Raw genomic sequence first — 15,274 nt, forward strand, 5'->3', positions numbered from 1 at the left:
TTATTTGGACTTGTGTCCATGGTATACCATGTTTTGTTTAACTTAATTGCATTTATAACATTTTTTGTTCAAAAATTACACTTATTTTTTATGCAAGGGTGGCCAGTGTAATGAAAGTATAAAAATTAGGGGTGCGTATAGGTGTAGAAAAGTGAGGGATAGTTTGTGTAATTTCACTAAAACTCAGAGTGTCAGTGTAATTTACTCTAAAATGTATTATTATACCTTGTAATAATTTATATACTACTTTGTAGCCTTTTAATACATTCAATAAGTTTGCAAGAGTTATGGACAAAAATTAAATGAATTTAAAATGAGAGTTAGTAATTCTCCAAAAACCATAAACACCTGTCAATATTCATATATAAATTTCCAACTTTAAGTTTTTACCAAATTGAATTATATACTTTAACACAAATTTAAATATTTAATTAATTACGGACTAAATAAGTAATTAAATAATTATATAATTAATAAGCAACGAATATATAAACAGATAAATAGATAATAAATCAGTTATAAATATCAATTGTTGAACAATAATAATTCAACCAGTTAGTTTGACAGCAATGAGATTTCAACTTATGAGGTACACCATTTAGGAATATAAAGTTAATTCCATCACATAAACAAATATCAATTGTTGAACAATAATTCAATCAGTTTATTCTTATGTCATCTATTGGATTCTTCTTATAATAGTTAATGATACATGATATAGGAATAAGGAATCATTTCGGAATAGTATCATTTATTTATTTTGGATCATACTTTTGTGTAAAAAAGGACAAAAATACACTGAAGGTAATTATGTTGGAGCTGGGAATATTCACATGTGAGGCTAACTTTTTCAGTGGACATTTTTTCATCCACAAGACTCGAACCCAACCTTACTTAAAGGAAATCAAGTATGTACCACTTGAACCAACTCATGTTTTTTTTTGTTTGATTTATTTAAGCAAGTTCATCTTATTTTATTGAGTTGAAAATTTGTACATGAATTATGGTTCTCCACCTTGTTCTTATATTATTTTATGTGCATTCTTAAAGCTCTGCAACTTATGGAAATCATTGGAAACATAATTATGAACATGAGCTTAAGGATCAAGAGATTTGCACTATTGTTCCTTGTCCTTTTCATGGCTTTCTTGGTAGTTCTATTAAGGACTACAACTTACCAAAACTCTAGCTGTACTTTTTTGGAGGGTTTTTTCAATATCAAGGTATGTCATACTCTAACACTCTTCTAAAATCATTCATCATAGTGTATAAACTGTAATATTTTGATCTTGTATTTTTCATGTAAATGCCAAGTTTGCACTTAATCTGTCACAAGATATTCTATATTAGATTCTTAATAAGAACTAAATATCATAGACTAAATTTGATTTTCATATTAAGGTGCTGCAAGGACAATCTCAAAAGGGTAACACTACTCAAGGAAGAGATGAGAATATTATAGCAGCAAATGAAAAAGGTGTGTAATGCTCCCGACTCTATTAGGGTCTGTTTGCGAGTTGAGTTTTGGAGGGGAATAAAGGGAAAACGAAGACTTCAGAGCTATCTCACATGTGTATTTCATGATTCTCAAGCCTTTCTCTTGTCTCCGAAAATCAACTCGAAAACAGATTCTGAGTTATTTTGAAGCATAGTTGTTTATTCATTCTATATTTCTTGCTGCAACATTCTTACTCTTCTTTCTTATTACAATATGAAAAAGACAAATTGCATGGTGGACTTTTGGCTTCTGGATTTGATGAAGCATCATGCATAAGCAGGTTGCAGTCTCACTTATACCGCAAACCTTCTCCTCGCAAACCTTCTCGATATCTGATATCGAAACTGCGCAATTACGAAGAACTTCATAGAAGGTGTGGACCTAATACTATATCTTATAACAAAAGCATGACAAACATTGAAAATTCTAAGAACAACAATGTTGATGCTACAATGTGCAAATACATTGTTTGGTCACCTACAAATGGCTTAGGAAACAGAATAATTAGCATGGCTGCAACATTTCTATATGCTATTCTCACAAACAGAGTTCTACTTGTAAGATTTGGTGAAGACATGCATGGCCTATTTTGTGAGCCATTTCTCAATTCAACTTGGATGTTACCAAATAACTCACCATTTTGGAATCAAGAACAAATTGAAACATATGATAGCTTTTTAGAGAAGGGTAGAAGTAAAACCAACAAGACTAAAGAGGATTTACCTTCAGCTTTGTTTCTTTATCATCAATACACCAAAGAGGATACTGAAAAGTTTTTTCATTGTGATAATACTCAACATCTTTTAAGGGATATCCCTTTGTTGATTTTGCAATCAGATCAATATTTTGTCCCTTCTTTGTTCATGGTCACTTCTTTCAACTTGGAGATTAACAAAATGTTCCTACAAAAGGACACAATTTTCTACCATTTAGGACACTACCTTTTCCACCCTTCAAATGCAGCATGGGGACTAATCAGCAGATTCTATAAAACATACTTGGCCAAAGCAGATAAGAGAATTGGCCTTCAAATAAGAGTATTTGATCCTCAAATTTCGTCACAGCAAGAAATTATGGACCTTGTTTTAAGCTGCACCATAGAGAATAAGATACTACCAAAATTAGATACACAAAATTCGGTGTCTTATAGTGAAAACCAAACCTTAAAAGCTGTTCTAGTAACATCTTTATATCCAGATTATGGTGAGAAATTAAGGGCTATGTATCTGAATAAAGCAAGTATTAGTGGAGAGTTAATTGGTGTGTTTCAACCAAGTCATGAACAGCAACAAAAGTTTCATGATAACATGCATGATATGAAGGCATGGACAGAAATGTATCTACTAAGTTTATGTGATGTGTTAGTAACTTCATCATTTTCAACTTTTGGGTATGTGGCTCAAGGTTTGGGTGGTTTGAAACCTTGGCTTCTTGTTAGGCCACACATGAAGAAGCCAAATTCTACATCTTGTGAACAAGACCTTTCATCAGAGCCTTGTTTTCATTTTGCTCCTATGCATGAGTGCAATGGAAAATCACAGAATCATTTTGGTTCTTCTTTTCCTCATTTGTTGGCATGCAAGGATTTTAATAGAGGACTAAAGTTGGTTAGTGATTCTGCATTGTTGTAACTATTCTGCATTGTACAACAAAAGTAGCTTCAGTTTATTGTATAATACATGGCATAATATGAAAATATCATATAAAATGCATCAATAATTTTCAAGATTTTGAAGACATTTGTGGAAATGTAATACAAATGTAACGTTTGACTTTCCATTCAACAACAAAAATGTAACGTTGTTATGAGCTGTTTCACCTTCTAGTACCTTGTTTTCAGAAAACCTCAAAGATTGTGAAGCTTAAGTTCCTGAATTTTAAGGTAACAATGAGAGCAACAAGGAAAGCTATGAAAATCACACAAAAAAGAGAATGTTATGAGTATTTTCTTTGAATTCAACCTCATCTTGTCCATTGTAGCTTGAAGCATGTACATGATTTTTCAATTCCAGTAATCTAAGCCTTTCAAATTGCATAGAACATGAACTGAAAACAAAAATAAGATACAACATCTTAATTCGTTGATGTTTTTTTATGATTAGAACAAAAAGTTGGCCTTTAAACAAAACATCAAAACCAAACAATTTATAAAAAATGTATTGTTACATTATAAAGTTCCGCTACATCATCAGACAAACCAAAAGACCAATAACTCAATTCCCAATAATAATATTTGTTGAGAGGACAATTACACACCCAAAATTTTTACTCAAATGTAAGGGATACCTTAATATTACGAAATAATTTCTTATATTTTATGGTAATGGGTCAGGAAGAGCTATCATGGAGTTTAAAATCTGGGTTTATCTAAAGTTTACTTTTTTGTTGTGAAAAAGTATGTACATTGTACATTAACTCATGTCAATTGGTCAGTACAAAAAGCAGAATAAACAGATTTAAATTAAACAATAAAAATGCTAAGGACTCCATGAAAACATGGAATATGGAACAATCTTGTATGGGATATTCTATGACTCAAATTGCTTACATTTATTATAAACCAAATTAAGTTACATTAGATCTCACCTCTTAATTCTAATTTAATCTCATAGTTAATAACAACCCACAAATGTTTCTAACGTGACTAGTACAACATCAACTTAAAATATAAAGAATGGTGAAGTCATACTTATAGAAAAAAATAATTTATACTTATATGTATATAAACCAATTAAGACCCGTATATTTTAGTGCATTAAAAAATCACAATGATCAAGATCTTTAACTATGAAATAGTGAAGTCATAATCAACCACACTCGTTTATTAAACCAAGTCCAACACTCCTTTGGTCAAAAAGGCATTATCATAAAAGTAGAGATTTCAACCCCTTGCACCCAAAATCAATCATCATTCATACTTACTCAAATGAAGAAATTATTTTAGTCAAATCTTATCAAATCTAATTTAATAATTTCTTAAATTATATCAACAATCTTATGACAACAATTATATTTTACTTATTGAAATTGTGGTACAAAAATAACACACATAGGTGATAAAGATTTGAAAACAACTCAATGTATTATCTATAATGTTTGAGAATAAAATATCTCATAGTATAAGGATATAAGTTATCTCCTTCAGCCTCTAAAATTTTGATATGTGTCATATTTAATCATTTTCTATAAAAATATGTCTAAAACTAAACAAAACAGTACAAATATCATACTTTTATTGGTTGAACGAGATAAATTATCTCATGATATTAGGAGATATGTAATATTTTCATCCCACACCTTTGTCACTCCTTCCAAATTCCAATAGACTTTTAAGCATACCCTAACCAAAAAAGTCAACAATAACTTTAGCTTTACATAAAATAAAAATGTGTTATCTCAAATCATATCCTAAATTTGATAATAAATAAAAAATAACAATAATAATAAATGAATGTTCACATTTTTTATTTCATATGTTTTGAAATCTTATACATATTTTTATTGGCGAAGATAGAATTTCGGACAACAGATCTTTGCCGACTAATTAGCTTCACTCCACTATGACTATCCTTGCATTCCCACAAATAAGGGAAAGAAGAAGAAAAATGTTTTTGGAACTTTCCATTGCACTCATGCATAGGAGGGTAATGAAAACAAGGCTCTGATGAAAAGTCTTGTTTACATGCTGCAGAATTGGGCTTTTTCTTGTGTGGTTTAACAAGAATCCAAGGCTTCAATCCTCCAAAACCTTGAGCCACATACCCAAAAGTTGATAAAGATGAAGTAACCAATATATCAGATAAACTTAGTAAATACATTTCTGTCCATGCCTTCATATTATGCATGTTATCACCAAACTTTTGTTTCTCTTCATGACTTGGTTGATAAACTTCAATTACTTCTCCACTAATACTTTGTTTATTTTGATACATAGCCCTCAAATTCTCACCATAGTTTGGAGATAAAGATGTTACTAGAATTGCCTTTCTAGTATGGTTTTGAATATAAGAAACTGAATTTTGTGTGACTAATTTTGGTAGAAGTTTATTCTCTATGGTGCAGTTTAAAACTAAGTCTATAATTGCTTGATTTGATGTGATATCAGGTCTAAAAACTCTTATCTGAATGCCGATTATCTCGTCGAATTTCGCCAAGTATGTTTGATAGAATGTCGTGATTTGTCTCCATGCTTCATTTGAAGGGTGGTAAAGGTAGTGTGCCAAATGGTAGAAAACTGTGTCCTTTTGTGGGAACATTTTGTTAATCTCCAAGTTGAAAGATTGGATCATGAACAAAGAAGGGACAAAATATTGATCTGTCTGCAAAATCAACAAAGGGACATTCCTTAGAAGATCTTGAATATGATCACAATGGAAAAATTTCTCAGGATTCCCTTTGGTGAATTGATGATTTAGAAACAAAGCCGATGGCGAATCGTGTTTCGAATTGTTGGCCTTGTCCTTATCTAAAATGGTGTCATATGTTTCAACATGTTCTTGATTCCAAAAAGGAGAGTTGTTTGGTAACGTCCAAGTTGAATTGAGAAATGGCTCACAAAATAGGCCATGCATGTCTTCACCAAATCTTACAAGTAGAACTCTGTTTGTGAGTATAGCATATAGAAATGTTGCAGCCATGCTAATTATTCTGTTCCCTAAGCCATTAGCAGGTGAAAAAACAAGGTATTTGCACATTGTACCATCACCATTGTTGTTCTTAGAATTTTCAATGTATGCCATGCTTTTGTTATAAGCTATAGTATTAGGTCCACACCTTCTATGAAGTTCTTCGTAATTCCGCAGTTTCGATATCAGATATCGAGAAGGTTTGTGAGGAGAAACTTTGCGGTATAAGTGAGACTGCAATCTGCTTATGCATGATGCTTCATCAAATCCAGAAGCCAAAAGTCCATCAAGTAGTTTTTCTTGGTCATCATGAATTGAATCCGAACTTGAACTATTTGATGAACTTGTTAATGGAGCATTTATCAATCCTGTAGGTTTCGAAAAAATGTAATACCATAGACAAATTAACAAGTAGAGGAGGAAATTTTTGCAATTAAGTATAAGTATGGTATGTTAGAATGGTACACCGTATACCAATTTCCGCGTACTATCTACCGATTCATGGTACTTCACAATGTAAAGAAAGTCTTATAATGAAATGATAAAAAGTGATCGCGTATGCAAATAAGAAGAATCAATTCATGGTACTTTACGTCGTAAAGAAAGTCTTGTAATTAAACGATAAAAGTGATCGAATGCAAATAAAATAGCACTATGTACCTATTTCTGATGCTGTGTTATCCCTAGCTGTAGTTCTTTCCTCAATAGGGTCTCTATCATTTTGAATCTCCCTTTGCAACACCTTAACCATTAAGAAAGTGAATATTAATTTGGTCCATAAGATCAAAATCCAAAAGAAAGTTGTACCAACAAGGATGTTACCTCTGACACAGTGTTATTATTCTTAGTTGTTCCTGCTGAGTTTTCATGTGTTGTATTTTGGACACTTCCTCTAGTTGTAACATTTTTCTGAGTTGTTTCACTTCCTAGTACCTTGTTTTGAGAAAACCCCTCAAAGAATGTGATGCTTGAGTTTTTGAACTTTAAGGTGGCAGTGAGAGCAAAAGGAAAAACTATGCAGCATACAACAAACAATGTTTTGAGTTTATTGGAACTCAACCCCATCTTGTCCATAATTCATGAACTGTGAAAGCAAAGGAAGACACAACAATTTATCCATAATTCATTGTATGAGGGGACATATTATCATATGTCATGGCTTATAATTCTTCAGAAAAACATTTAATTATTAAATTTTTAACTTAAATACATCTTCTGTCATGTATCAGATTGTCAGTGGCATATGGATCCCTTTTATAGGTGATTTGAATTGATCAATAGATCTAAAAGGTTAGATTGTCATAGAATAAAGGACCAATATGTGGAATATAATTTTTAAATTACTCATGGAGTAAGTACATGGCATCTATATATGGTTTTTTATGAATAAATCAAAAAAAAATAAAACTGGCACAAAACCAAAGTACCAAACCATGGATTTGTGTTCCATTTCTTGTTCTTTTATACAGCAGAGATGGTTCTACCAAGTGACATTACTAAGTACTAATTAAAATAATCTCACGCCTATAGAAATGAATAAAGACATGGAAGAGATTTAATTAACCATAGCCAATGTAAAGATCAAAATCATAATGGAGGGGATTTGATGAAGTAGGAACAATTCAGTGCTAAACTAGATATGAAGAAACATGATCAATGGAGATTAATTAGAACATGGAATTTTACATACTTGTGATAATCTTAAGTTTAGAAGATAAAAAACATCAACAATTTCTCACTTTCAATAAGGTTGTGCAAGAATCATATTATAATTATAATCATAGGAGAATGAATATAATAGAGATATAGAAGTGTTAATAGCTCATATTTAAAATCTAAATAATCGTGGCCTAGTACTACTTGACGGGGTTTGGTAAAGGTAGATGTACGGAAAACTATTTATATGATATCGATGTGCGGAAACTTAATAATAATAATGGTAAAATGGAGTACCTGAGGGGAGAAGACTCTTTTATGTTGTTGCCATGGAGTGGATGAAAAGAATTGTGTGTGAAAGATGAACAAAATGTAACATCTAATAAAAGTATTGCTATTAAAAATTATTCTATTGAAGATTATACTGACATGATATCTTTCCTTAAACATACATCAAACAAAAATAAAAGAAAACGTTAAAGTTACGTGAAGTCAAACGGTGTAGAAATTAAAAATAATTATTGTAGTAACGCTAACGTGGTTACATTACATGCTCTCATTATTCCTATAATCCTAGTCATATATTCTCAACTATGTATTTAGTTAATATTTCTGAACTTACCAAAATAAACCATTCATGGATAAATTATATTTTATTTTTCAGTTATATTCTTATTTATTATTTTTTTCACCACTTATTTCTTCATTTTTTAACTATAGATTAAATAATGTTATTTTAGTTTTGTCGAATTTTATATTATTTAATGATTTTTTTAAATAGGTATATAAATAGATATGGAAAGGGATAAAGTAAATTCTATTTCCAAGACCACTATATTTGTGAACTAAACTGTTCTACGGATTTTCTTAATCTCAACCCTTGTATGGGGATAAAAACTCATAAATAAATATGTCTTATTGGAATGATGTGTTCAAAAATTATAAGTTTTATATCTTTAATTTCTCAGCAACTCTTCCTCATTTTTAGCTCTTTATATTTAATGAAAAGGATGGAATATAAAGAAAAGGGGAGAATATTTTTTTCATAATTTGGATGGAGGGCATGTGGAATAAATTTTAGAGTAAATATATATTACAGTCCGTTATGTTTTTCGATTATACCAGCTTAGTTTCTCAAAAATTAAAAAAATCAAAATGCTCACAATTTTTTTAAATGTAAATTAAATTAATAATTTTTATGATCAAATTAATAATTTTTGTAATCAAATTAATCTCTATAAAATGTTTTTATATATATGCTAAAATGTATTCATATAAGAGTGTAAAATTTTTTCTATACTATCAATGGATGAAGAATGTTTTTGGGTTGATTGTGAGGTCCATTTATAGACAAAGGTTGAGGCTTATGGATGAAGAGTGTTTTTGAGAGAGTTTAATAATTTTTAGTTTCCTCGTTTATTATTTAAAAAATAATAAATGTATATATATATATATAAGAAGTGAGTGATGTAAAAACAACTATCATAATAAAAAATAAGAATAATTAATATAGATGATTAAGAATTAATTTAAATTATTAAGAACTTTGTTGATTTATTTATTCATGAATTACTAAAACAAAAAAAGAGAGATTAAAACATAAATATAGATATGAGTTTTTTATAGTGAGAACTAAGAATATATATATTATTATTATAATAACATGGTGGTGTGACACGTGGTTACATTAAACTGTAATAACGGTCTAAGTTGCATTATTACGAGGTTTTTCATTCTCTCTCTCTTTTCCAGATTCATCTGCCTCTCATTCATCTCCAACATTGTCATCATAGTAAGTTCAGATTCATACCCAATCTTACATTTTTTATCTTTATTTTATTTCAACCTTTTCTTTTTCCTAATTTTCCTTCTTCCTTCTCAATTTATTTTCAATTATACAAATCATACACTTTGGGATATGATTGTTGAATGTAACAATATCACCAAATTATTCTTAGGATTATGTTATTCAACTCCTCATCATTTTCAATTTATGCAATTGTGTTTTTAATTGTGGTTATGTTGGTAATTATGGTCGCCATTATTGTAATTATGGTCATAGCGATACAATGTGAATTTGTCAATGAAAAAATATTTTTGAAAATCGATGCAGTCTAATATAGCACATCATTATGATCCGGTTTCATATTATACTTACAGTATGATTTAATTATGGCAGTCACTATAATCATGATATTACGGCTCCATCATGTGGTCCAAAATTTGAATAAGGGGTAATATCACAGAAGATTGTGTTGAGAGAAACTATAAAAATCATGGTATTCTTTGGATTGTGCTTTTCTATTCCTTATCATTTCCAATTTATGCACTTTTATAAGAACACAAAAATAGTTAAACATGTTAGGTATCGGTTTAATATAAATATTGCAAAGGACATAATTTGGTCTTGAAAACAAATTAGATTTTTCTAATGCCATTTAAAATTGTTATTACTAATGTCATGTCCAAATGGCAAGGAGTTTGGTTTAGTGAAGGTATTGGGTTCGGAATAAAGATATGATATTTCAAATCATGTCTTATACATTGTCTAATGCCAATAAAAATGTGTCAGGTCAATTAAAAATATTAAATCTTCAATTATATTGTTGTTTATTATCATTGGTGGGGACAACTTATGAGATATGATCTGAGACAATAAATCTTTGTTCGTTGTATTCTCAGGTGTTGAGTGGAAAAATTTGTTTGCATGTGATATATTACTATTATAAGGTTACTATGTTTTGGTCTGGGTTGCAGAAAATGTAATACTAGATTTTCTCATGTGACAGGAAACTGCTATAGAGATTTCTTATCCTAGGTGAGGTCTCTATGATATTTCTCCAAAATGTTTGACAATGGTTACAAGTCACAGTATATTGGTGGCCAAAAGGAGAAGTTTGTAAGGTATATAAATACAATCATAAACATTTTATTTTCCTTTTTCTGCTTAAATTTAACATTCCCAGTATAGGGGTGTTGGTTCAAGTGGTACATGCTTGATTTCCCTTAAGCAATGTTTCGGGTTCGAGTCTTGTGGATGGAAAAAATATTCGTTAGGAGAGTTAGCCCCACATACTAGTGAATGTGTAGTTAAATACTTTTAAGAGACTAACCTTATGATTTTGCTTTCCATTTTGTTGTTACATTCCTGTTAAGTTATTCTTTAGGGTGTTGATGCAGAGGCTAAGTTGTTAACACACAGTGGATGATGTAGGTTGGATGAACTGGATTCTAATTTGTCATTGCCATCTAGCTCAACCGGAATGAAGAAATTAAGATTTAACTTAGATTGTCTTCCTTTTCGTCGTCGCGGAAAAAAAAACACATCAAAATCGTTTAGGCAAGGAGTAAAGAGAGGATCAGATGGACTTGTAACATTGGGAAGATCACTCAGAAGTGGAGTCACTTGGTCAGTGTTCCCTGAAGATCTAAAAGTATCGGAGAGAAAAGTGTTTGACCCTCAAGATAAGAACCTTCTGTATTGGAACAAGTTTTTTGAGCTTCTTTGCATTTTTTCAGTAGCTTGTGATCCTTTCTTGTTTTACCTTCCTTATTTCAACCACAAGTCTTTTTGTCTCGCCATAGATAACAAGCTAGCAAGTTTCTCTGTTACGCTGCGAACATTATTCGATTGTATTTATCTCATCCGAATAAGTTTCCAATTCCGTACTGCTTTCATCGCGCCTTCATCTCGTGTATTCGGAAGAGGTGAACTTGTCATAGATCCTTCACAGATTGCCAAGAGATATTTACAACGTTACTTCATTGTTGACTTCATTTCTGTGCTGCCTATGCCACAGGTTTGAGAAACTATCCATGATTACCCTTTTCGCCACGACTTTGCATCTCTTAAACCCTTCAACTTCTAACTGCAATGATAAGTAGAGGATTCAAGTAAGATTTGGAGATTTCTTTTGCCAATGTAGTTCATTTATATATCAACATGTTCACTGCAGATTATAGTGTGGAAATATCTCTACAAAACAAGACGTGCCGAGGTTTTGGCAACAAAAACAGCACTGTTAAGACTTGTCATCCTGCAATATTTTCCGAGATTTCTACGCTTTCTACCTTTAGCTTCAGAAGTCAAAAAAACAGCTGGTGTTTTTTCTGAAAATGCACTTCTTGGTGCTATGTACTATTTGATTTGGTATATGCTTGCTAGTCATGTAAGTGCATGTCAAAAAATGATCCATTTCTTGTTCCATAAAGGATAACATATTGAAGTATGTAGAATATAGAGAATATATATAATATATGGCATAATAAGTTCATTCTTATGAGATTCTTTTCCGCGATGTCGCAGATAACGGGTTCTGTTTGGTACTTACTAGCCATAGAACGGAATGATACATGCTGGAAGCAAGCTTGTGAAGACGTTGGAAATTGCAACATACATTTCTTGTACTGTGGGAGTTCTAACAGGCATATTCCAGGGTATGAAAGTTGGAGAAATATGAGCGAAACCGTTCTTAAAAGTCGCTGCTTTGGTGAGGAAAACACACAATTTAATTATGGAATCTTCAATCAAGCTATACAATCTGGTATTGTTGCTTCTGTAGAAGTCTTTCCTAAATTCTGCTACTGTTTATGGTGGGGCCTTCAAAACTTGAGGTATATTTCTTGGTCTGTTTATCTGAATATCTATAATACTATCTGCATATGTTTGACATGTAAAGTGATCCATGAAAATCCACTACAACTAGTAGGTGCCAGCAATGAATTACGAATATCCGAAATTAAACTAACCTCTCTTGATGTTTAACTTAATTACACTCAGCCACTTGGCACCCTCTTTTCTTTCAACAGTGACAATTACCTCCCTTGAGATTCGGTTATCATTACATTTACTCGCTAATTTTTTCTCAAGTTTTAGAAGCCTAACCACATTATGTTTTGTGTTTCACAGTACACTTGGTCAGGGGCTTCTAACAAGTACCTACCCTGGAGAGGTTTTGTTTTCCATAGTAATAGCTATTATGGGGCTTGTCCTTTTTTCTCTTCTCATTGGAAACATGCAGGTAAACAAAAAAATTGCACTATAGATATTCATTTATTGACAATGATAACTGATATATTGATTAACATGATATATTAGTGTGAATCATCACTACAAATAAATAATTTTACATATTTATTTGATATGACTTAAGTTAAAGACATTTGCATATATTTCTAAGCTTTGTGCTATCATTACTTTACATGTTCATGCCACAATGAGGAAAATGACTTTAACAAATGTGCACAATAGTTCTAAGCTTTGTGTTATCATTGCAATTGGACAGACATACCTTCAATCAATGTCAGTTCGTCTCGAGGAAATGAGGATCAAAAGACGCGACTCTGAGCAGTGGATGCATCATCGCTTGCTTCCTCCGGAGCTAAGGGAAAGAGTCAGGAAGTATGATCAATACAAGTGGCTGAATACCCGAGGAGTAGATGAAGAGAACTTGGTTCAGAGTCTTCCAAAAGATCTCAGGAGAGATATTAAACGCCATCTTTGTTTGAATTTGGTCAGAAGGGTGAGTACTGAGTAAACTAGCTTCACTTTCTTTGACAAAAATGGATGGTTGTTATCACTTTGTTTCTTGTTTCCAAAGTTTTGTGATGGAAATGATGAAAACAATCATAAAAAGTTCGAAAACAAAAAGGCCAAAGTGAAAATAAGGCGATGACATTTTTCTAAGAGCAAAACTTAGGTGTTCATATTTTTATGTTTATGGTGTTGCTTTATAATAACAATAGAATATGTGTCACAACTTTTACATATGTTATATTTTTATTTATCAGTTGTTACACATGCTATGTTGTTATTGAAAAACAGAACCACAAGAGCATGCAGAACAACACCAAAGCTTTGTCTTTTTTTGTAGTTATCGCCGAAACCGGATCAACCGAGAATGAAAAAAAAACTAGACACCACCTATATCTTCATTTTCTCACTAGGCTTCTATATACTTCAGGTGCCTCTCTTTGCTAACATGGAAGAACGCTTGCTTGACGCTATATGTGAGAGATTGAAGCCTAGTTTGTATACCGAAGGCACTTACTTAGTTAGGGAAGGAGATCCAGTTAACGAGATGTTGTTCATCATTCGTGGTCGTCTCGAAAGTGTAACTACAGATGGTGGAAGAAGTGGTTTTTTCAACAGAGGTCTTCTAAAAGAAGGCGACTTCTGCGGTGAAGAGCTACTAACATGGGCACTGGACCCGAAATCCGCAGCTAACTTGCCATCATCTACAAGGACAGTGAAGGCTATAAATGAAGTAGAGGCATTTGCATTGGAAGCAGAAGAGTTGAAGTTTGTTGCTTCACAGTTTAGGCACATTCATAGTAGACAGGTTCAGCACACTTTCCGTTTCTACTCGCAGCAGTGGAGAACATGGGCTGCAATCTTCATTCAAGCTGCATGGAGGAGGCATATGCGGAGGAAAGTCGCGGAACAGCGCAGGAAGGAGGAGGAAGAAGACTTATATGACTCGGACGATAGTGGTAATGATTCTGCAAGAGCCTTATTTCCAAATAGTGAAGGTTCATCATCGAGGAGGTTTGGACTTGGTTCAACCATCTATGCTTCCCGCTTTGCTGCTAATCTTCGTGGTCGTAATCTTCGGGTTTCAAGTTCTTCGGACTTAGCAAAAATCCAAAAGCCTCCAGAACCCGACTTTAGTGCTCTTGAAGATTAAGAGTGATGGATATGTTTCGATGTACAGTGTTGATGTCCTTCAGTATTACACTGTCTACAATTGTAAAAAAAATGTAATCATCAGCTGGTAAAAAGTTAGCTTATATGGTGTGACACTGACATACAAATTTTGGTTGGGGTGGACCAAGAGTAACATTATTCAACGTTTGTTGAATTTCAATGAACATTAGTGTCTGCATTTTTTATTTAAGCTTCAATACATAGCCTCATGTAAACTACTGGAACCATTTAACTAACCAAACTTCACATTTGGTTTTGCTAATAGTTGAAAGACTATACAACACAAAAATATTTAATTATTCTTGTTGTATCATACTTTAATTTAAGCCAATGCAGATAAAAAGATATCAAATTTCATAAACAAATAAAATATTTGAACTGGAAAAAGGTCGGGAAACTTCTGTTTGCGAGCTTAGTTTTGGAGGGAAATAATTGCAAGTCAAATTTTTTATCAAATGGGGTCACTAATTTGCATTCATAGAAAGCAAAAATGCAAAGAAAATGAAAATATACATTATATAAGGGTTATCAATCTGGAGGTGAAGTTTTCCATGTTGAAGAGCAAAGGCAAAGGAATTGGCAGTATCATTGAGAAGAAGTTTTATCATGTTGGAAGAATGCATAGAAAATGAGCAAAGCCTTAAAGAAAATGCCCAATAATATACAGAGATTGATTGTAGTATTTATTGATGCTCATTCTTAACCTATCAAATTGGCCCCTTACCCGCATAGGGATGAGTTTGGATATCATTTTTTCATGATTAAATTGTGATTGAACTTTTTAAATAT

At 32.0% G+C, this 15,274-nt stretch overlaps 3 protein-coding genes across 4 annotated transcripts; 2 read left to right on the forward strand and 1 right to left on the reverse strand.

The window, feature by feature from the left end:
• Nucleotides 1,092–3,129, forward strand: LOC109346979 (galactoside 2-alpha-L-fucosyltransferase-like). The gene is made up of 2 exons (XM_019586719.1): nucleotides 1,092–1,223; nucleotides 1,648–3,129. Exons 1-2 carry the CDS (start codon nucleotides 1,092–1,094, stop codon nucleotides 3,127–3,129), a joined length of 1,614 nt encoding a protein of 537 aa, XP_019442264.1.
• Nucleotides 4,785–8,150, reverse strand: LOC109346980 (probable fucosyltransferase 7). The gene is made up of 5 exons (XM_019586720.1): nucleotides 8,077–8,150; nucleotides 7,057–7,207; nucleotides 6,784–6,865; nucleotides 5,026–6,491; nucleotides 4,785–4,838 (listed from the first exon to the last, which is right to left on the reverse strand). Exons 2-5 carry the CDS (start codon nucleotides 7,195–7,197, stop codon nucleotides 4,785–4,787), a joined length of 1,743 nt encoding a protein of 580 aa, XP_019442265.1. The 5' UTR covers nucleotides 7,198–7,207; nucleotides 8,077–8,150.
• LOC109347738 (putative cyclic nucleotide-gated ion channel 8) lies at nucleotides 9,471–14,661 on the forward strand. Of its 2 annotated transcripts, XM_019587768.1 has the most exons (8): nucleotides 9,471–9,571; nucleotides 10,569–10,683; nucleotides 10,994–11,579; nucleotides 11,736–11,948; nucleotides 12,086–12,393; nucleotides 12,689–12,800; nucleotides 13,065–13,301; nucleotides 13,743–14,661. In XM_019587768.1, the coding sequence occupies exons 2-8, from the start codon at nucleotides 10,625–10,627 to the stop codon at nucleotides 14,463–14,465; spliced, it is 2,238 nt and encodes a 745-aa protein (XP_019443313.1). In that variant the 5' UTR covers nucleotides 9,471–9,571; nucleotides 10,569–10,624; the 3' UTR covers nucleotides 14,466–14,661. The 2 variants fall into 2 exon arrangements, with proteins under 2 accessions (XP_019443313.1, XP_019443314.1); XM_019587769.1 differs by lacking the exon at nucleotides 9,471–9,571 and having other exon boundaries at nucleotides 10,982–11,579.

This window comes from Lupinus angustifolius, chromosome LG05, assembly GCF_001865875.1.
Source record: "Lupinus angustifolius cultivar Tanjil chromosome LG05, LupAngTanjil_v1.0, whole genome shotgun sequence".
Classification (NCBI taxonomy): domain Eukaryota; kingdom Viridiplantae; phylum Streptophyta; class Magnoliopsida; order Fabales; family Fabaceae; genus Lupinus; species Lupinus angustifolius.